Here is a 21412-nt window from a genome sequence, read left to right as displayed (position 1 = left end):
CATTGAACTTGACAGTTCTTCCTAACAGGTAGCACCGGGTACTCAAACCATGCGTATATCCCCGAGGCTCACACAGCCATCCCCTGGCTGTTCTAGGTGTGGAGGGTACAAGGGTGCTAGGCTATCAGATACAGGTACATCTTGGGCTCCTTAACTGTATTTCATAATCTGGCTCTGGATGCCAAGAAAGATCTTGAAACCTTATGCAGTAGACATTTATCCTGCCCTGGCTGCCCACACACTGCCCTGCCCCTTGCCCCCTGCCCTGCCTCCTCTGCCATATCTGCTAGAGGGAAGGGACCCATGTCTATGTCTTAATCATTCACGTGCCCACTTGCACCCCTATAGTGATCCCTCAGCTGTAGGAAAGGGACCATAGTGCCTCTCCTTCAGGCTGGAGACCCCTGTGGCCAGGACATTTACCCCCTGGGCTTCTGTGAGAGCCATGATTATGATCAGGCTGGCTGGAGAGTTAGCAAGGGGGAATGGAGTAACATCCCCACATTCTCACAGCCGTGAAGCTTCTTACAGCACTTGATCACTGGAGCCATATGGGTGATCTCCTGACCTCCAGTGCCCCTACTTCTCCACTGAGCTGGCTCCCAAGAGGGCTATTTGACTCCACAGAGCAGGGGTCCTCAACTCTAAGAATCTGATGAAGGTTATGGAGCCCCCATCCAGACACAGAGCCACCCATATGCACAAATTGGATGCTGTTTTAGATACGGTTACAGATCCCAAGTAGGAACCCCTACTCTAAGTGCACTTGGCAAGTGCTGTTTCTTTGCACCTGGGGAGGTTAGAAAGGACACTGGCTCTCTCCAGCATCTCTGTGGTCCACAGGTGGCTTGGCCAGGCAGCCATGCTGGGCTTGGTGCCCCAGCTTTTAGATGGCCCCGGACCAGGGGGAGCTAAGCCTGCCAACCCAGGTGGTTCCTGAAAGGCCAAAGCTGTCAGAGCCCAGTGTTGCAGGAGTATCCAGAGGCAGCGAGGCCACCGGAGGGCAGACATTTTGGAAAGAGCCCAGAAACTTCTGCAGGAGCTAGTTTGGGGGAGTTGCCAGGCACTGGTCAGGGAGCACAAGTTCGGAAAGCCCTCTGCTGAGTGGCCTTGCCTGCCAGCTTCCCAAATTGTCGGGAGCTGGTCAGCAAGTACTGTCTTGGCTTCCTTTCTCCCTATCAGCTCATGCTGGGGACAGGAAAGATATTTGTGTTCTGACTGCTCCCTAGCATCCTAGAGGAACACCCATTCCCCCATGTCTGGAACCTGCCTGCCCAGTCCCTGGGAGAAACCAGAGTCAGTCCAGGATCCCACTGAGCTTTAGATTAAGGCCACCCCCGCTGCATTGTCTTTTGTCCCCAAGGTGAGCCTAGAGAGGTGGTAAGCCACCTTGGGAACTTGCCGTTAGGATTCTTCTGCAGAGAGGCTGGGAGGGCCCTGTCATTCCGCAGTGATTTCCTCAGCCAGGAGCTAGAACCTTCTCTGTCCTGGACAGTGATCCCAGCCAAGGTTGGTGCCTCAGATGGGCACAGCCAGAGCAGTGACAGCCACAGCTCTGCTTCCCATCACATGCTTGAAGCCTTGTTTGTGTCCTGGCCTCCTCCTTGGAGCACCCCGCCCCTCAGGCTCATGCGGCACAGGATGCCAGAGAGGGCACCAGGCTGGTGGGAGTCAAGAGGCCTTATTTTTCTAACTCTGAGCCTGCTGTCTTTACTGGCTGTGTGACCTTGGCCAAATCTCTTCACCTTTCTGATTCTCTAGCATCAGTATCATGAAGGAGCTGAACAGGATGATCTCCTAGATCCAGCTCATGTGATGATTTTGGCCATGTCTCAAGATTCCTGTTCCTAAGTCTTAAACTCTCAACACGCTGGGAAAGTCTGGGTGGGAGAGGTCACAGGGCTGCCCCTGGGCCAAGGCCAGCCATTCACTGAACAAAGGAGCTGAGAGGTGAGCAGGAAACATGAGACTTCTTGACCCCTGTCCTAAAGGAGCCTTGGTGGAAAGGCATTGCTTTCTCTCCACCCCCCACATCCCATTTGATTCATTTGGTCTCTGAATATTGATGGGTGCCTTCCATGTACTGGGTGCTCAGAGAAGGCAGAGAACCCTTAATCTCATGGAACTTTCTGTCTACAGAGGGAGTCAGGCAATAAATGAGATCATTTCAGGCTGGACAAGTGCTGGGAAGATAATAAAATTGGATAATAGAGAGTAATGAGAAGGGAGAGGCCTTGCCTGAAGAGGTAATTTTGAACTAAGTTTTTTTTTTTTTTTTTTTAGCGTTTGTTTATTTTGAGAGACAGCACAAGCAGGGGAGGGGCAGAGAGAGAGAATCCCAAGCAGTGTGATTCAGTGCAGAGCCTGACTTAGAGCTCAATCTCACCGCCTGATCATGACCTGAGCCAAAATCAAGAGTCAGATGCTTAACCAACTGAACCACCCAGGTGCTCCTTGAACTAAGATTTAAATGACAAAAGGATTCTGGAAAGATCCAGGATAGTGCATTCCAGGCAGAGGAACAGGCAAAGTGAAAACCCTGCGGCCGGGGTGGCCATAGCACGTTCAGAAGCAGACAGAGGCCATGGGAGAGTATAGGAGATCACCCTGGATGGAGCAGGCAGTGGCCAAATTGGGTAGGACCTTGCAGGCCATGATAAGGAGTTCAGCTTTTTATCTCAGCACAGTGGGAAGCCCCTGGGAAGCTTAAGCCTGGTTTTAGTGATGCAGACACATTCTGAGCACTTGCTGAGTACCAGGTCATTCCTAGCCTCAATGTGAGAGGTGATAACCTAAGAGGTGCTAATATTATCTAGTCTGTTTTACATGAGGAAATGGGCTCAGGGACTGACCCAGAGTGACCTGAGTGGCTTAGTCCAGGAGCCAGCACTTAAACTCGGCTCTCAGCCAGCATGCCGCCCTGCAAGGTGGAGGTCCAGAGCCCCGTGGGGGCCTATGACCGGTCCTCAGTTGCCCGGTTGTCTGGGTGGTCATAGAACTCAAGGGGTCAGGGCCGGGTGCCCTGGATAGGGTGCCTTGCTGCTTGGGGACTCGCGGCCTGTGGGACCAGGGCAAGAGTGCACTGAGAGGCCCTTCGGAGCGGGCACAGGCAGCAGAATCTCCAGGGCTACTCATTCTCACGAACAGGCTCTGTGCCCAGACTGCGTTCCTGGCCTGGGCAGGGAGGATGAGGTCAGCTTCAGAGTAGGACTTTCACAATGCTCACCGAAGCACTCTGAGTCCAGAGGGAGGCCACCGAGCCCGTGGTGGTCCGGCAGGCCCTTGGCCTTCCCATGGCAATTAGCATGAAACTTCCTGCTCAGGACCTCAGCCTCCCACTCCTGACTCTGGAGATGAGGCTGCTCTGGGCTGCCTCTGTGTTGTTTTGGCCGCAGCCAGTTCCTTTTCCCAAGAGCAACCCTGCCTTCATTACCCTGGTGCCCCCAATATGGCCCTGAGCCGAGGCAAGGCAACTTCCTGGCTGTTAGCCTGAGGCCCGGTTCTGGGGTGAAATGTCCAGGCTGTCTGGAGCAGGGAAGGCAGTGTGTACGGGCCAGCCCTGAGGAAGGCAGGGTCCCAGGGCTCTGGGAGAGATGCCCCCAGCCTTGGGGGTCTCCCGAGGCAGCCCAGGGTTGAGGGCAGGCTGAGCCACTGGAATGCAGACCGCTGGGGAAGGCAGGTCACAGTGGGTGCTATGAGGCTAACCTGGCTTCAATAAAAGCCTCATTCAGAGCTGCTAAACCCTTTCCATATGTGGGCCTCTGAGAACTTCAAAGTCCAGGGGGGCGGGGGAAAGGGAGGCGAGATCCTGGTGCCTTGCAGTACAGAGTCAGCACAAGCCTATCATGCAGCGGGCCTGGGAGAGGGTACCTTGACCCTGCAGGGTGAGTGCTGGAGGGGCACTCCAGCAACCTGTTTGGCCTAATGGTGGGGGAGTCAACCCCTGGGAAAACGGGGTGAGTTTCTGAGCCTGACCATGGTTTCCCCAGGCCCAGCTGCTGAGCTGGAAGCCAGGATATAGGCCCTGGCGTCCTCCTGCCACCCCTCCCTGCCTCTCTGCGAGCTTCTCTCAGAGCAGCCACGTTGACGGAATCCTCTAGTACCCTTCCCGAGAGGGAGGAGAGGCAGGCTTTGGCAGCTCCCTGGTTCTCCTGTTGCCAGCCTTACCATGCCTCTCACGCCTGTGGTCTGTCCCAATGACAGGCTGGCCTGGGTGTCCCAAGGGGACCCAGCCCAGAGCATGTGGACACACTTGGGGGAGGGCAGGAGAAAGCCAGCCCGGTACCGCCACCGTGGCCACCGGCCTGGGAGACACAGGAAATGTACTGCCGTCAGATAGGACACCTGGCTCAGGGCCTGGTCTCCACAGCCCAGCACTCGGCCTCTGGCAGGCATCCCCAGAAACGCTGCCAGCCATCTCTACCTTCCATTCAGCACCCCGTTCACCTCTGAGGGTGACGACTCCAGTATAGTGGATTTGCCGTCCTTCTTGTTAAGAAGCACTTAGTTTTTATTAGCCCTACAAATGAGTCTGGCTTCGAGAGAAGTCCATGCCACCTCCCAGGACAGGCCCAGGATGCCAGGCTCCGGACTCAGAAAGCCAAGGGTAGAGCAGCGCTGGAGTGAAAGCAGAAGCGAGGCCCCCAGGGACAAGAGGTCAGGGATCGGGCAGGCTCCGCAGGGCCTCGGGGCTGTGCTGTGGAAATGACAGGGTGAGTTTCTGAGGAAAGGGACTCAGAGCCAAGGGGCTGTGGGGAGGAGGTGGGGGTGGGCCTCGGAGCCCCTGGGGTCCCTGGTGAATACTGTCTTCATGGGTCCTCGTCACCCAGTGAGCCCTTGTGTTACATCCCAAAGTAACACACCGATGGTGCTCTGTGCCCCTTTGTCCCCTCCCACTGGGACTGTAGCTGTCAGTTCCATCTGGTTATCCCCACTGCCCGTAGACAGTGCGGTACCACCACAGGCCCCCTGTGAGGGCGTGTGGGAAGGGGCAGTGGCAGAAATCACCAGAAGGCTTTTGGGCGAGCTGCCTGGCTATGGGAGTGTGGCACTGTGGGAAGGCTGTGGGCCACCATCAGAAGGACTTGGGTTTGAACGTGGGCTGTGTCACCCACCCAGGGGAGAAGCAGTGGGGACTCCAGACTCACTGGTGCCTCTGAAAGCCCCAGCACTGAGAGGTGGCCATGAACAGAGGGAAGGAGATCCACTGGGGTCACCTGCCCCAGCTGGCGAGAAACCGGTTGGGAGGAAGGGGTTAGGCTTCTCAGAGGGGACCCTTGAGGATGTTCCTGCAGAACGAGTCACAGCCACCGTCCACAGGTCGCCTAGGTGAGTTCAGAGCATCCTCCCCTGCCATCCTGTTCTCCGATCCCGTCAGTGCCCCTGTGAGGCCGCTGGGGTTTCCTGGCCGAGATGTGAGGCAGGGAAGCAGCTACCCAACTACCTGCCACATTCACTCTGAGAATGTGCGTCTCCGTCTCCTGAGCAGGAATGCAGGATTCCAAGCGCAGGAAGGATTTCAGTGCAGGTGACCTGGTAGTTCTCTTGTGGACATCCATCCCCAAGGTCAGCTGTCTCCTTGGCAGAGGTCTGAATGTGCAGCCATGACCCGACCTTTGCCTAAATGCAAAGGCAAACAACATAATTGAGGTGCTCCCGGTGGCTGTGTGTGGCCTGCTTGTTCATGACTTTCTCCAGGATGTCCTGTGGCTCATTTCTGTCTCCTGCCTGGGCCCCACTGTGGGGGAGCCCCAGCGGCATGTGTATTACCTGTGGGGTGAAGGAGGAGTCCTCTGGGGGTCTCCCCCAGCCTGGCTCTTCACAGCCCCATCTGTCTTCCCCCCCCCCCAGGTGATCTGGCAACCCCCAGGTACCCGCTCCCCAGGGCCAGTTGGCGGGGGGGGCATCTATCTGCTGGGACTGGCGGGTAAGTGGTCAGGTGTTCCTGTCCGCTCACATCCTGGGGGCTGGCTCTTCCGCCCCCGGCACTAATCTAATCAGGAAATAGCAGAGTCCACATTTCCCAGGGGTTATAAATAGCCACAGTAGTTCAGGCAGCATCATTTCTCTGGAAAATGTGCCACGTTCGTCTCCACTCCTCACCCTCCCTTCTCTGTATTTAAGTGATGTCCTGAAAATAGACTTGGTTTCTGGAGGCTGCTGGCCTGCTGGGAGACAGAACTTCATTGTCAAGACACCAAGGGGCTAGGCGGGCCTCCCTGGAGCATACCAGGGCCACACCTGCAAAGGGGATCCAGAATATGGCAGCGGTGGGGACTCACAGGAAGACACAGAAGTGCCACCTTCCTCAGACTTGGCCTCAGACAGGCTGGAGTGTGTGAAATGACAGCAAATGGTGCCAGCAGGCTGCAGAGGGACAGGGTCTCAGTGCCAGCAGGAATGCAGAAGGGAACTGAATGCCTGGGGGTACCCAAGGAAGGCTTTCTGGAAGAAGCAGGGCTAGAACTTGGCCTTAACATCAGGAGTTGCCTTTCCTGTGTCTCACATGCTCCCAGGAAAATGTAAGGTTGCTGCTTAGCAGCTAGAATGGAAACGATGGGGAGGGAGAGAATGGCTGAATTGTACTGGAGGCAGCCCTCCAGCACCCAGGCCTGCCTGTGGCGTCAGACCAGGCACCGGGAGGCCTAATGTCTCCTTTCTAAGCAAATCATGGAAACAGCACATGTCTTGTTGCCGCGAGGCACAGACACCAGCTAGGTGCTTTGCACCTTATTTTGCAGGGTTAGCAGAGTAGGTAAGTCGGGGAGACTTGATTTTGTGCCTCAGCTCTCAGTTCCTCGGTGTGCGGCGCTGGGCAAGTTCCTTGCTCCCTTTAAGCCTCAGTGTCCTCATCTGTAAAATGGGGGCGGCTAAAAAAGGCTTAAACCCCACAGGCTTGTTATGATGATTAACTGAGATGCTGTGTGTGAAGCGTTTGTCATCCATCATGCCAGACTCCTAGAAAATGCTCAGAACGCATTAGTTCTGTTAGTTATTTTCCGTAACCGTCCTCTGAGGTGCTATGGATGCCCCGTGAGGAAGTTGAGGTTCAAGGAGGTTTAAGTGACTTGCCCAGATTCACACAGGTGAGTGGAAGAAGAGCAGTCATTTGGACCCAGATAGGCCTGACTCTCAATCCCTGTGCATCCCCACTTGGCTGTGTCCAGATGCCACTCCAGGACCCAGGGAGGGACCACTGGCTCCCTAGTCCATGGCAACTGCCAGGAGGTGCCACATCATGGGTGGTTAGAGCACAGGAGGGGCATTAGGTGCCAGGACCATGGAATCGGCCTGAGGCGTATGCCGATGGCTGGAAAAACCAGAGTTAAAAGGTCCTGGTCCGTCCAGATTGTGTGACCCAAGGGTGGTAGCCGCAGTTGACAAAGCACCGTTGAGCTCTCTACTCCAGGTGGCCACTGCTAGAGGATAGGGCTGGGGACAGACCCAGGCCCTATGTCCAAGAGCCAGCAGGAGGGATGCTGGATGGCAGGAGGGAACGACAAGGGTCAGCCTGTGCTACAGGCCTGGTGAGGGTTTGAGATAAAAAAGGTTTAGAGAGAGGGAGGTTCCAGGGCTTCCTTTGGGACCCAGTAGGATGCTTGGTTCCAAATCTTCTGAAGTAACGAGCCTGGACAACAGCCAGGCTTCCCTTGTGTGTTTGAGGAGGTGCTGGGGCAGAGTTGGGGAGCATGGGGGTTGCTCGGTCCTATCCACACTGCTCTTCCTCTGTTCCCCTTCTCAATTCCATCTCTCCTCTGGGCAGGGAACCAATTGCTAGAGGCTGGGCCTGAACCAAAGCTGGCCCACATGCAGACCCCCCCCCCCCCCCCCCCCGCCACTGCCACCTGCCCGCAGCTGGTGTGGATGATAGAAGGTGCTGGAAGGACTTACTTGGAGCTATAGGAAGCTCCAGGGCCCAGCCCACTCCAGGCTGACCTGATCGTTTTCCTCTGTGGTGTGGGCCTGCTAGAACAGTGGTGTTCACACTGCTGCACACACACTCCTGAGGGTGCAGAGAGCTTTTCCAGGAGGTGTGTGGGCAGGGAGAGTTTTCAGAGCATCAGTCTGCAGACTCTCAACTCCCACAGGTGCTATTACCACAAAGCAATCTGCCTGAGAAAAGCCTTTCACCTTCGCCTCCCTTCCTCTGCTGGGGAGCCCAGGACTCACTGCAGAGCATAGCCCAGGGCACCAAGGGCCCCTGGGTGGCCAACAGCACGGGGCCTCTTGAAATGTAGGTGTAGGTATTGAGAAAGTAAAAGACACTAAAGGCCCAGTTACAAGTCGGGTGCTTTCCACTTATTTGCTTTCCACAAAACTGATGGAAATTGTCAGCTGAGACGTCATTTAAAATAAATTTTGGGGGGCGCCAGGGTGGCTCAGTCGGTTAAGCATCCGACTCTTGATTTCAGCTCAGGTCAACATCTGATGTTCCTGAGATCGAGCCCCTGCATCGGGATCTGCACTGACAGCGAGGAGCCTGCCTAGGATTCTCTTCCTGCCCCTTCCCCACGAGGCCTCGCTCCCTCGTTTGCACCTTCTCTCTCAAAAATAAAAATAAAAACAAAAACAAAATTTTTGATGATAGGTATATATGCAATTTAAGGCAAATGAGGAGGAAATAGCATAAAGAATCATATAATGTTTAATTATATGTAGTAATAAAACTATTTTCAGCCCCATCTAGTTATTTATATGAACAAGATGTTCCATCCTTTACATCTTTAAAAACAAAACCAGGGGCGCCTGGCTGGCTCAGTCAGAAGAGCGTGCGACTCTTGATCTCAGGGTCATGAATTGAAGCCCCATGTTGGGTGTAGAGCTTACAAAAAAAACAAGACACTTACACACACACATGCACACACAGAAGCAGTATTTGAGGCTGTACCCAGTTCCACCCTAGCAAAACATAACATTCACACACACACACACACAGAAAAATGTTCTACCTGTCTCATGAAGAGATGCAGTCCCGTCAAAATAGTACTTTGCTACTGAATACTTATTAATAACTATTCGTAATGTGTTGGTTAGTTTTTTTATTGTGTGCTGCTAATCATTGTAATAACTAATCTAGGACATGTTTTGAATATTTGGAGCCTTGGGGCCCCAGGAAGTATTTCCTTGCCATTTGTACAGATATTTTTGTTGAAGCAACATGTAATAGAGTGAAGAATGAAAGCCTTTAAGACAGAAAAGTACAAACTAGGAGAAAATTCTTTAGGAGAAGTAGAATAACAACAAATCCAGGGAGAAAAAGAAATGACACAGGGTTTGTACGAGGGAAAGAAGAGCTTGTATTTTTTAAACAGATGACGGTGCATCAAATCACTGTGGTAACTGGATTCCACTGAATACATTGAAGAGAATCATGTAGCAGTTTGTGTTTTAAGATGTAAATATTTACATTATCCTGGAAGTTCTATCCTTTGCAACTATTGAAACTTGCTTTGGAAATACTCAGATGTTGAGTTGAAAATGGGCCAGGGAGTGCATAGTTTTTTCAAGATGATTGTGTGGGTGCACAAGGAAAAACAGTTTGAAGGCCACTGAGAGAAACGGAGTCCTGTCCGATCCCCTGTGAGGAATATCTCTGAGCCTCCCCTGCTTTTTTGTTTGTTTGTTTTAATTTTTTTATGTTTATTTTTGAGAGAGAGAGAGAGAGACAGAGACAGAGCATGGGTTGGGGAGGGGCAGAGAGAGAGGCTGCGAGCTGTCAGTACAGAGCCTGACTCCTGACGTGGGGCTCGAACTCAGGAACCACAAGAATGTGACCTGAGCCAAAGTCAGATGCTTAACCGACTCAGCCACTCGGGCGCCCCTGTTTTAATTTTTTTTTTTTTTTAAGTTTAACATTTATTCCAAGAGAGACACTGAGACAGGGGGAGTGGGGGAGGGGCAGAGACAGAGGGAGACAGAGAATCCCAAGCAGGCTTTGCCAACACAGAGCCCGACTTGGGGCTCAAACTCACAAAACTGTGAGATCATGACCTGAGCCAGAACCAAGAGTTGGACGCTTAACCGACTGAGCCACCTAGGTGCCCCTGAGACTCCCCGGTTACCCCCACTTCCTGGGGCTCCAGCCCAATCTGGGGGGTTCCCCTACAGGAGTGTTTTCTTCCTTGGGGGCCAGCTGCCCACCCACTGTTATCTCACTCAGTCTTCCCAACAATCTGGCAAGACAGGTTCTGCTACTGGCTGCTGCAGGGAACTGATGGCTTAGCCAAGGTTGAAACTTCCCAAGGTCACACACCTGGAAGCAGCAGAGCCAGGATTCAGACCCAGGCAGCCTGACTCCTGAGACGGACCCCCTAACCTCTCCCACCTCCCACTCAGCACCTCCATGTGCACAGGCTACAGACCCTCCTGTCCACCCCAGTCCTGGTAGTTGAATAAGCTGCCTATTTTTTGTAAGCCTCGGTTTCTGATCTGTGAAGTGGGGTGTTAATACCCATCTCAGAGGGTGGTAGTGACTAACGAATGAGATGTGATGGGCCACTGTGCCTACCAGTATGTCCTGGCTCCTTCACGGAGTAGGGGAGTCCTTTACTAGCCAGGACAGACAGGAGGGCCGGGGGCCGGAGCCTCCCTGAAGGGTTGATTTCAAGAGAAGCCTCAGGCCCCAGTTCTGCCTTCCTGACCATGTAGCCCGCGTATGAGCAGCTGCTGGCCAGCAGAGAGCTCTGGCTCGCCCCCGAGCTGCCATCTGCATCCCTCTCACTCGTGTTCTCTTTCTTCCTTTCTCTGCAGTTGGATCCACAAACTGTAGAAACCAAGAACTGGCACACGGATGTGATTGAGATGAACGGGGTGAGCCCAGAGACACAGGAAATGTCTGCACAATGGGTGGGCCTCTGGCTGCTGTCCCCAGGGTGCCATCTTACCCCTGTTCCCTCAGCCCGGCCCATTCCCCCCTACACTGCCGGCACCCTGCCCACTCCCACCCTGCAGGTGTTTCGGGGAGCCCTGGGTGGTGGATGTGGCCCCACGGGGAGGGGACCCCTGCATTCTGGAGACACTCATGCCCCAGGGGACTTGTGCCTGCCATACCCCCAACCAGATCAAAGTGGAATTCTCCATGAAGTTCACCAGCCGAGATATGAGCCTAAAGAGGACCCCGTCCAAAAAGCAGACTGGAGTCTTCGGCGTGAAGATCAGCGTGGTGACTAAGTAGGTGCCGCCTCTGGCGTATTGAGTGCTGGCATGAGTGCCCGGGGCCCCTGCCAGCCCCCGTCAGCCCCTAGTCAGTCACCCTCCAGCTCAGTGGATGGCCAGTTTGGAGGCCGAAAGTGGCCCGCAGAGGTCTATCTCCGTCTTCCCCAGTGCTTTAGAGATCAACAAGCCAGCATTTGAGCACTGGGAGATTGTCTGTGAGACTCCCAGGCTGTCAGCTTCTTGTAATGAACGAGAGGCTGTGACCACTGAGGCTTGGCAGCAGCGGGCTGGACTCCAAGGGGTGGCTGCCCCTCGGGAAGGGGGACGCGCCCTTCTGCCCGCCACCTCCTGTCTCCCCTTCCCAGGACCTGAGGACCTGAGTCCTCAGTGGACTCCCTGTTGGTCCCCTGTAAGCATTTGAACCTGAGATCTGTGCTCTAAGGAACATTCTTTTCTCAGAGTCTTTGGGCTTCTCTCCCAAGCCTTCCTCCTGCCTTTGTCCCTTGCTGTCCCTCAGCAGGCAGGCCTCGGGCTGGCTGGGTGGGGTGTGGGTGGCACAGCCTCTTAGCCCTTTCTTGGGCCCCATCCCCTGACGCCAGAGGCTAGTGCACTCCAAGGCCAAGGTGTGCAGAGTTGGGGCTACCCATAGCCATCACGGGGAGGCCCTCTACCACCTCCTCCCCTCCCCTCCCCTCCCCACCAGGCGGGAGCGCTCCAAGGTGCCCTACATCGTGCGGCAGTGTGTGGAGGAGGTGGAGAAGAGGGGCATCGAGGAGGTCGGCATCTACCGGATATCAGGGGTGGCCACCGACATCCAGGCGCTGAAGACCGTCTTTGATGCCAGTGAGTCTGGTAGGCCCCACCTGGGCAGTGGTGGGCAGAGGGCACTCTGAGAGGCTCAGCCACCTGCTAGGGGAGCCTAGAAGAACTGGAAGCCTTCTCCACAGAGAGGCCCCAAGTAGCTGATGGCAGAGGAGCCTTGGTCTGTGAATCACAGTCCAATGTGGCACGTGGTGGGTCATCTCTGAGTCTCTAAAGCAAGGACTCCACCTGTATTTTCTTGTGATCCTCCTCCCCTCCAATCTGTTATCCATTGCCATAGGTGAGGAACTGAGGCTCAGAGAGTCCAAGTCGCTTGCTCGGGATTGCCCAGCTTGTAGGTTTTGAGCCTGACTGAAACTCAGATCTTTCTTACTCCAGTGTTCCTGGCTTTCTTGCCAGCTCCCTGGTGCCTGGTGGGCTGTAAGGAATCTAAAGGGCTTTAAGCCTGAACTGGCTGGCCCGGGCCCCCCTTTGCTGTCTCCAGAGCCCCGAGCACCCTTTGGGAGGGGCATTGCTCCCCTAGCCCTGTAAACTCCTCAGTGGTGGGTCCTGACCTTTCTGATTCTTCTTTCCTTCATCTTGTTGGTTCACACTGCAGTAGCCAGGAAACCTGAACTGGCCGGGCAGTGCTGATTCCATGAGAGCTGAGGTGGGGCCTGTGTTCAGGAAGCCTGGGGTGAGGGGCTGGGGATGTGCTGGCATGGCTCCTCTGTGCAACCTGGAAGCTGAGGCTTCGTCAGAACATGATTTTAGGTATAAAAAATGTGCAGTGCCTTCCAGAGAGAGGCCTTAGCAGTGGGGAGATTCCAAAGAGGGTGTCTGACATGTGGTGTGAATGTGGCTCCAAAACTCTGGATGGTGAACTGTGCTCCCCTCCTACCCCCACCCCGGGGCTGAGTCACAGACCACCTGTGGGCACTACCTACATTCCTGCCCTTCCTGGGGAGACCAGAGCAGACACAGAGTGAGTGGGGGCTCCCCTGGCCGCGTTGTGTGGGACAGAACAGGCCCACCCGCCCGGCTGAGGACTATGTGGAAGAGAGGGGCTCAGGCCACCACAGACCTGACTGCGCACTTCCTCCGCAGATAACAAGGACATCCTACTGATGCTGAGCGACATGGACATCAATGCCATCGCCGGCACCCTTAAGCTCTACTTCCGGGAGCTGCCCGAGCCCCTCCTCACAGACCGACTTTACCCAGCCTTCATGGAGGGCATCGGTGAGGTTCTGGGGGACCCGAGGGCTGGGCTGAGCCAGACTTCCCTGACCGCAAAGTGAGGACCAAGAGATCCGTGGCTTCCCTTGCTTGTTGGTCTGCCCAGTGCTCTGGGGCTGCGTGACCGAGTGGCCCAAAGGGTGAGGTGTGACCTGCTGGGGCCTGATCCAGAGGTGGACCCTCGCTCACTTGCCCCTCTCCCCTCTTGCCCCTGTGGGCTGCCCTCTGTGCTTCCTCCTTGAATACTGACCTCCTTGCTGGAAAGCCAGGCATCCGGGGAAATGTGCCCTGAGGTGGGTGGTCAGGGCCAGCATCCCAGAGCCAAGGACAAGCCTGGCTGGAGTGCACTTGAGATGGCTGGAACCCAGCCTTCCAGAGGAGCACTCCCTCGCTCTCACTGATGCCATGGGTGGGTGGAGGCTGAGGGCCTCGGCCAGCAGGGCTCCAGCCTCCACCCACCCAGGCGAATCCAGGCCTGGGAGCATCCCTCCTGCCTTCTCCCTCACTCTTCCCTCCTGCCTCCTGATTCCTCCCTCCTCTCTCCTACCACTTCCCTCCTCCCTCCTACCTCCTCACTCTTCCCTCCACCCTCCTGCCTCCTCCCTCCTGCATCCTTCAGGAGCAGATCAGGGCTTCAGCCATGGCAGGAAGTGAAGAGCCCCACGGAAGGGAAGGCTGTTCACTGCCGTGCTCTAGCATCAGAGGCAGTTGAAAGAGAGGAAACATTCGTGCCAGTATCATCATTCTTTAAACTTAGCCTTCTAGACCAGGCATGAGGAATGGCAAGAGCCGTAGAGGCCCATGTGGTAAGGGGAGGAAGGGTGCCTGCTCCCCACCAGCCTACCTCCTGACTGAGTTACAGGTCATGGGTGGGGGCTTCTGTAGGAACTAGCTGTTAATAGCCCACCCTTGGGAAGATACCAGGCCCTTCCTTTCCTACAGGGTCTGCTCCCCTCAGGGGAGCACGGCAGCCCAGGCTCTCCCTCAGGGTCCCATAGCCTCCTGACCACGGGGGCGCTGGCTCGGGCCTGCCCGCCTGGGAGCTGAGCTCCAGCCTCGCCCTGCTTTCCCCCCAGCCCTGTCAGACCCTGCTGCCAAGGAAAACTGCATGATGCACCTGCTCCGCACCCTGCCCGACCCCAACCTCATCACCTTCCTCTTCTTGCTGGAACACTTGAAAAGGTAATGAGCAGGGGCCCAATTGGGGGAGGGAGCAAGGGAGCCCAGAGCAGGCCCCTGCTGGGGAGGACACATCTACTGGGGGAGACCCCCTTTCTCAGCTCTTCCTCATGGGCGCTGGCCTCTGCTGGGCCATCCCTAACAGGGTGAGGGTTTGCTTTTCAAACTCTTGCCCTCAAATTCTTCTGTTTTGAGAAATACTTGGGTCCTAATAGTGACCTCAGGTATGGGCTATAGACTGCTTAGAAAGGCAGGGTCAGAGCCAGGGACTGTAGATGGATTTTGCAGTTAGTGGTCATTCAGTCACCATAACATTTTTTAAGTGGAATGGAACAGACGGCATAGGGCACGCTGTGGGCAGTAAGCGTGCATGTTGTGGTTCTGTTCGGTTACATGCGGTCATGTGTTCTGGGTTCGGATGTAAAGTGTGTTTGTTGTGGGTCACAGTCAAAAAAGTTTGAAATGCACTGGTCTTGACCCACACCTCACCTAACAGGGAAACCGAGCCCCAGTCCACAGGGATTTGCTTGGGGTTAGCAACAACTCTGTCCTTAGAATGCACGTCCCCAATCCTAAACTAAGTTCCGCCCCCACCCCACCCCCACCGTCTCCCCCACCCTTTCTGTAGTCGGCTCTAACTGGGAGCTGCTGAAGTTGATGCTTGCAAAGTTCCGAACTGAAACCAGCCCTCACGGTGTCCCCGCCATTCGCCTTTGAGCCCAGCACTGGTCCAGGTGTAAGTGGGGACAAAAAGTGTCCTGGTGTCCCTTAAATCTGTTTGTCACCCAGGACCAGGGAGCTCCTGAGTTGGGGCCATGCCGAGGGCCGGCTCCTCCCTGAACTCAGCTCTAGCCCTCAGGCCCAGGCTCTGGGCTGCAGCTCAGCCAGGCCAGCTCTGGAGGGCCAGCAGAGACCTGGAAACGCCTGGGGCTGCTGTCTTGTTTTTCCCATTATGAGACATTTTCCCTCTGGTTTGGCCAGGACCGAAGCCCCAACCAGTTCCCATAGTTTGGCGAGCACTGTGGGGAGGACACACAGAGGAGGAGTGGGAAGGGAAAATTCATTAGGTTTTCCACCCTGGGAACTGGGCACAGTCTGTTCCCACATCTGGGCCCCTGGCTGGTGTGTGTGTGTGTGTGTGTGTGTGTTGAGGGGGCTGGGCCAGCCGCACAGCTGCCTCCTGGCATGGCAGTGTTTGTCTGCCCGTTTCCAAAGCAGTCAGCATGCGCATTGTGGCTCTTGCCCAGAGGCTGGGAATGATGGTATAGTTGGGAGCTGGGAGGAGGCACTGCTCAGGGAGGGAGGCCCAGCGCCTCTTTGATGCGTTGGGTGGTACTGGGTCTGCCAGTACCCCGGGTGGCAGCCCCTGCTGCCACTCAGGGGACGTTTCCACAGAGCATGAGGCCTCTTATGCAAGAGAGGCAGAGAACGATCCAAAGGGAGGCAACTCCGGGGTCCCATGAGGAAGACCCTTCTGGAAAGGCATGGGAGGAGAGCCCCTGGGCTCCGTCTGGGATTAGGGTGGTTCTTGCCACAGCACAGCCAAAGAACCTCAGGTCTAGTGAGTGACTGCTGCCGGAGCACTGGCTCCCTACCTCTGGCCCCTGCCACTGCCCCACACACTGTGGCTCTTCCTCTGGGCCACGCACTCCAGCTTCACCGATCACGGGTAGAGCACAGAGTGACGAGGAGCACTGGCTCTGGAGGCAGACTGCGCGGGGTCACATCCCAGCTCTACCACTTGCTAGCTGTGTGACCTCAGGCAAGTCACTTAACCCCTCTGCCCTTTGGTTTCTTCATCTGTATGCTGGAGATGATGATAGTTCCTGCCCAAAGGACCGTGAGGAGTATGAGTTACTATAAAGTTCTTGAATCTGTAGTATCATCAAGGGAGTTGGGGTAGGCCCTCTGGCTCTGGCAGTTTACCATCAAGGGGTGGTCCATGAGCTAGAATCTAATACAGGAATGTGCAGGGACATAGCTGGAGACTTGGTCCATTGGCTTAGTCCCTCCATCCCAAGAGGTCCCCACCCTTAGGAGAGGGAGGCTAGTACCCACCTTCTGGGAATCCTTCCAGGTCTTCTAGCTCGGGCCAACGGTCTGGAGCTCTGAGCAGCTGCTGAGAAATGACTTCTTTTTTCTCCCCTGCCCCAACCCTTTCAGGGTTGCTGAGAAGGAACCCATCAACAAAATGTCCCTTCACAACCTGGCTACTGTGTTTGGCCCCACGTTACTGAGACCCTCAGAAGTGGAGAGCAAAGCACACCTCACGTCGGCTGCAGACATCTGGTCCCATGATGTCATGGCACAGGTACCGCCAGCACCGCCCGGAACTGGGGCTGGTAGAGGCGGGCGACAAGCTTCCCCTGGGGGGCGGGGAGAATAGCTCAGACTCCCACACCCCTTCCCTCCTTAGCAGCGGGGTAGGTGGTCTGCGGAATATCACCAGGGAGGCAGGGCTCAGGACCAGCATGACCAAAAAAAAGGCTGAGCCTAGACCAGGGGCCCAGACAGGCTCAGGGGCACAGGAAACATCCGGGGGTCTTGTCCTCATGTGTAGAAGCTCTAGGATTGCTTCTAGGGTCGGAAGCTTCCCTGGAATCCCTACAAGATTCAGGGCAGAGTCCAGTCTGGAGACAGGGCTGCCCAGCCAAAGCCAACCTCTGGAGCAGGTTGGAAGCTTCTGACTGAGGTTGGGGAAGTGGCCCCAGGCTCCCTGACCCTCTGCCCTGCAGTGCCCTCTGCTGCTGCCAATAGGCAGGCACAGCTGGGCTTCCAGGGAGGCGAAGCGGCCTGAGGGCAGGGAGGGGAGCGGCACAGAGGTGACCCCAGCGCAGGGACCGTTTCTTCTCAACAGATCAGAAGGCTGGGAGGACGGGGACCCAGCCTGAGTCTTCCCTGTCCCCCCACAGGTCCAGGTCCTCCTCTACTACCTGCAGCACCCCCCCATTTCCTTCGCAGAACTGAAGCGGAACACACTGTACTTCTCTACCGATGTGTAGCCCAAGGTGGGATCAGCTGTGGGGGCGGCCCGAGCCAGCCCCTCCAGCCGGGGGACCCAACACAGACTTGAAAGACTACAATAGAAAACTCCCAAACCCAGCGCTCCAGACTCCAAGGGACACAGATTTCCAAGAACTGGAATATGTGCATCTTTCGTGCCACCTTGTACAAAGCCAGCTGACCCAGCCCCCAGCCTCACCACCATGCCCCGGGCCCCGCCCTCTGTACCTCTAGTTGTGTCTAATGCCCCGTGCTGTTCAGGAATTGTTTTATGTCTATTTGTCATGCAGAAATGGTAGTGACCGACCCAGTATGGGCATACAGACAGCCTGCTTTGTTCTTTCATTTCCTCCAACACTTTCTTTCCTCCTGAGTCCAGTCCAAGGGCTTTTATTTTGCGCTCTGTAACCACTGCCAGCTTATCCTCTCTTGGCCCTGCTCCCAGATTGCAGTCTCCTGGCAGCCTCTCCTCGGGTTTCCTCTACCCTCTACTTCCTCCCAGCCTGCCCACATGCATGTGCAGCCTTGGTTTTTGCTCCATCACTTTGAAAGTTGAGGAGACCCCGGGTGGCGGTGGCGGTGGTGGCTTGTCAAAGGCTGCCGCTTGCTGCCCCCCGCCCCCAGCCCTTTCCTTGTCCTCTACCTGTGGGAGCACACCTGCTTTGCCTTGCTGCCTGTGCAAATGTTGGACAAGGGGACAGACTCACACTAATCCTCAGCTTAGCACAGAGCTGGAGAGCAGATTTCTGGAATTTTCCACCTGACAATCTCCATTTCTGGGGTTTATCTGTTCTGTCTCCTGCCTACTTTCACTGAGGCATCTTTCACTGTTTCTTCTGCTTTTCAGTTCCTTTTCCCCTGGTGTTCTACTTCCTTTGAGTGTAGAGACTCAGAAGTGACCCAATATTAAGAGAGCCAGAGGGTCAGGAATCAGGGGAGGCGGGAGGCGGGCCACTGAGGAAACAAGACAGGTTGAACATTCGGAGGGGTGCCATGTAGCACCAGGTGCCCCAAGTTGGGGGGAAGTGGCTCTCAGCAACAAGGAATTATAGTGGCTTTTGTAGTGGAGCCAGGTCTCTAGGGGGGCAACTAATATGGCTGAAGCAGGTATCTAGAAACACGCAGGCTCCATCCAGGAGGCAGTCCTTCCTGGCGCCTCTTGTACCTTGCGGTACCTTTGCCTTAGATTTTACACATCCTCCACAGCCAAGCACTGCCACGGGGCAGCCCCCGAGGCCGTGTGTCCCCCAGGGCCTAGGAAACACAGGCAGGGTCCAGGTCCAGCAGTAGCCAGTCATCCTGGTGCTGCCTCCCCACCCCACCCACAGCTTCTAGATGCAGCCTTTTGGGTGAACTCTAGGCAACTCCAGAAGTGGGGAGGAATGAGGAGTCATGGGCAGCTGCCTCTTTTGGGACTGGGATTTGCTGGGGACTTTCATTGTTGACACTCTTCCCCAGAGCAGAGGATCAGCAGGTTCTGTTCCCAGCTCGGAGACCCCTTTCTCCACACTGAAAGGACTGAGAGGTATCTCCTCCCACCTGAGCAGTAGCTGCCGGCATGTGGCAGGTGGCTTCAGAGAACACTCCTAGGCTTGAGCTGTAGTACACGGCTCTCTGGCTCCCTGTGGCAGAGAATTAGAGAACGGTTCCCTTAGATTGTGCTCAGGGCGGAGTTTTAAAGAAGGGTTTGCTGGACCTAAAGGTAGAACGTTTGCTCAGTGAGAGGCAGGGAGGGCCCTTTCTGATCTTGTTTACACCTGTTGCCCAATCTTGGGCAGAACGGTACACATTCTGTGCACATCAGAGGAAAGAAATGCCTAACAGGAGGGAAATACATAGCTGCCTGTTAGCAGTTCAGCGAGGAGCCCTGCTCCCTGGGACAGGAGATGGAGAAAGAACACCATTTGAGTCTAAAGATCCCAGCTTGTGACCATCCCAGGAGTCTCTGCACTCAGGAGTTGGTGTATGGCATGGAAGGCTTCTGCTTCCAAAAGCCATTAATTAATGGTAATGAACTGGAGGACCAGTTAGAGCTAGTTACAGCCAAAAAATGGGTGCCTCCCACTTCCCTGAAACAAGAGACATTTGCTTCTCAGCATCAGGTAGCCACCAGGCCCCCCAAACTTGCTTAAGCAACTTGAGAACCGGAGGAAAGCTGCAGGGGCTGAGGAATGCAAAAGGCTCAGAATATTTATAAATTCCACCCCCAGGGTGGGGAGGGGCAGGTACCAGACATGGACTAAGTTGCATCAAGGAAGTAGCCCATGGGTTCTCCTGAGAGTCGGGGACCGTGCAGCCCAGAATCCCCAGCCACTGTGCCCAGCCGGGCAGGCTGTGCCAACAGGAGCCCAGCTGACAGGCTGCAGGAATCCCAGTATGCCCATCCCTGCTGGCAATGGCTGTGGGCGGCCAGTTTTTGCTGATACAGGTAGGATGGGAACCTTCATTAATATTTCGCTTTAATTAAGTTGGTAAGGATATATTTTTTTTGGTCTATGTTCTGTTTCAAACTATGTAGATTATTATAAATTGATGTAAACCACGTGAGAGGAAAATGTTAATAAAAAAAATGCAAAGCCCCAACATTTGCACACAACCCAGCCCTGTGGTGTGGACATTTGTATACTCAGTAGTCCAGGGAAGACCACCAATCTAAACATTTTAACTCCTCCAGCTGCATCCAGATGGGAGCTCCCAGGAATCTGTGCACCTAGTCAACTTCCCTTGAGCTTCCCTTCAGCCTACAGGGACTGTGGCACCTTGGGGGGAGGTGAGCCCAGCCCCCTCTGTGTGCTTCACAGAGGTCTCAGGTCAGTCACTAACCAATTCCTTTCATGAAGGACAAAGGCCCCAACAACCTGGACATCAGTGTACCTCCAATAGATGGCAGAAAGTTGTCCATCCCAGGGGAGTTTTCTTATTTTATGTAAACTCTTCTCTACATTTTCCTTGGAAGTGGGCGTCTTTGGGGCAGCCTTTTGGCCTAGTCTGATTGTTGGAGAGGCTGGATCCTCTAGGGGGCCCCGCCTCCCTTTAGGAGAGCCAGTGGGGTTAATATAGGTTCCTACCAGCCTAAGCCATTGGACACTATGTTTATTCTGGAGATCAGGAACAGATGTCTCTGAAAATTGGTGTTTGGTTTATGAGCTCATACTGACTCCTTAGCCATCTAAAACAGGAAACTATTCATCTCCTTTCTTGATTGAATAGTCAATGTGGACAATGCTTGGCTTATTGAAGTGATGGCTACTGACAGCCTAGGGCTCATCTGTCCAAGGCGGTCATGAAAGCAGCATTTCTTGTCCTCATTTGGCGTATCTGACCCTACTTTCTGGACCGGCTGGTAGAAGATGCCAGGTATCACAGCTGCCAGGTAGGAGTGTCTGTTCTTGCTCTCAAAGTGCTTATAGGTGACATATTTAGGGACTGTATAGGAAACACTCTTTTGTTCCCAGACCTCTGAGGATACTCCAGCTGGCCTATGGGCAATGAAGTCTCACACCTGTGAGACTGGACGGGATATTATATAGAATTCACCACATAAGGACAGGAATGCATTGGCTCACGCTCATTGCAAAGGAAACAGCATGCATAGCCAGAGGAAGGTGTTGCCAACTGAGTTGGACATTATCACTCATGTACACACTCACACTTGGGGCATCTGGACACATCAGCTGAGTGAATTCTGGTTAAGGGTGGGTGAGCTAGAAGACAGCAGAAGGGGGGAAAGAAAGCAAAGAGAAAAGAAAAGATGAAGAAGTTAGCGTGCAGTTGAAAACAGGAGGCGTTACTGCTGGCTGAAGGCGGCTGGAATTATACAGCCCCACAAAGCCTACCTGCCTGCCCCCAAGTGGCAGAGCCTGAGCTCATCACCTTCATGTCATCACTGAAGCACCGGAATAAAGAAGGTCTCAGGGCAGATCCCAACCAAAAGCCTATTTTCTTTTGCCCCAGGGCACACAATTAGGATGAGCTTCTGTTGTCAGAAAAAGGCCACTAGATCAAATAAAAAACACTAAGATGTTAAAATACATAT

General features: G+C 54.7%; 1 protein-coding gene across 10 annotated transcripts in view; it reads left to right on the top strand.

Moving 5' to 3' along the window:
- ABR (ABR activator of RhoGEF and GTPase) overlaps window positions 1-19972 on the top strand; it is a 185233-nt gene extending 165261 nt beyond the window's left edge. For 7 of the 10 annotated variants that reach the window (XM_045487761.1, XM_045487764.1, XM_045487762.1 and 4 more), the window contains 7 exons: window positions 10750-10809; window positions 11060-11169; window positions 11858-11997; window positions 13063-13197; window positions 14271-14376; window positions 16537-16684; window positions 17286-19972. In XM_045487761.1, coding sequence (XP_045343717.1) covers window positions 10750-10809; window positions 11060-11169; window positions 11858-11997; window positions 13063-13197; window positions 14271-14376; window positions 16537-16684; window positions 17286-17375 — 789 coding nt within the window. In that variant the 3' untranslated portion in view covers window positions 17376-19972. Of the gene's footprint in view, window positions 1-10749; window positions 10846-11059; window positions 11170-11857; window positions 11998-13062; window positions 13198-14270; window positions 14377-16536; window positions 16685-17285 lie in introns of all 10 variants that reach the window. The other 3 variants (XM_045487763.1, XM_045487759.1, XM_045487760.1) reach the window with 1 other exon arrangement.
- Window positions 19973-21412: the final 1440 nt, after the last annotated feature.

This window comes from Leopardus geoffroyi, chromosome E1, assembly GCF_018350155.1.
Source record: "Leopardus geoffroyi isolate Oge1 chromosome E1, O.geoffroyi_Oge1_pat1.0, whole genome shotgun sequence".
In the NCBI taxonomy this organism is placed as follows: Eukaryota; Metazoa; Chordata; class Mammalia; order Carnivora; family Felidae; genus Leopardus; species Leopardus geoffroyi.
This window is presented reverse-complemented; position numbering and strand designations above follow the sequence as displayed.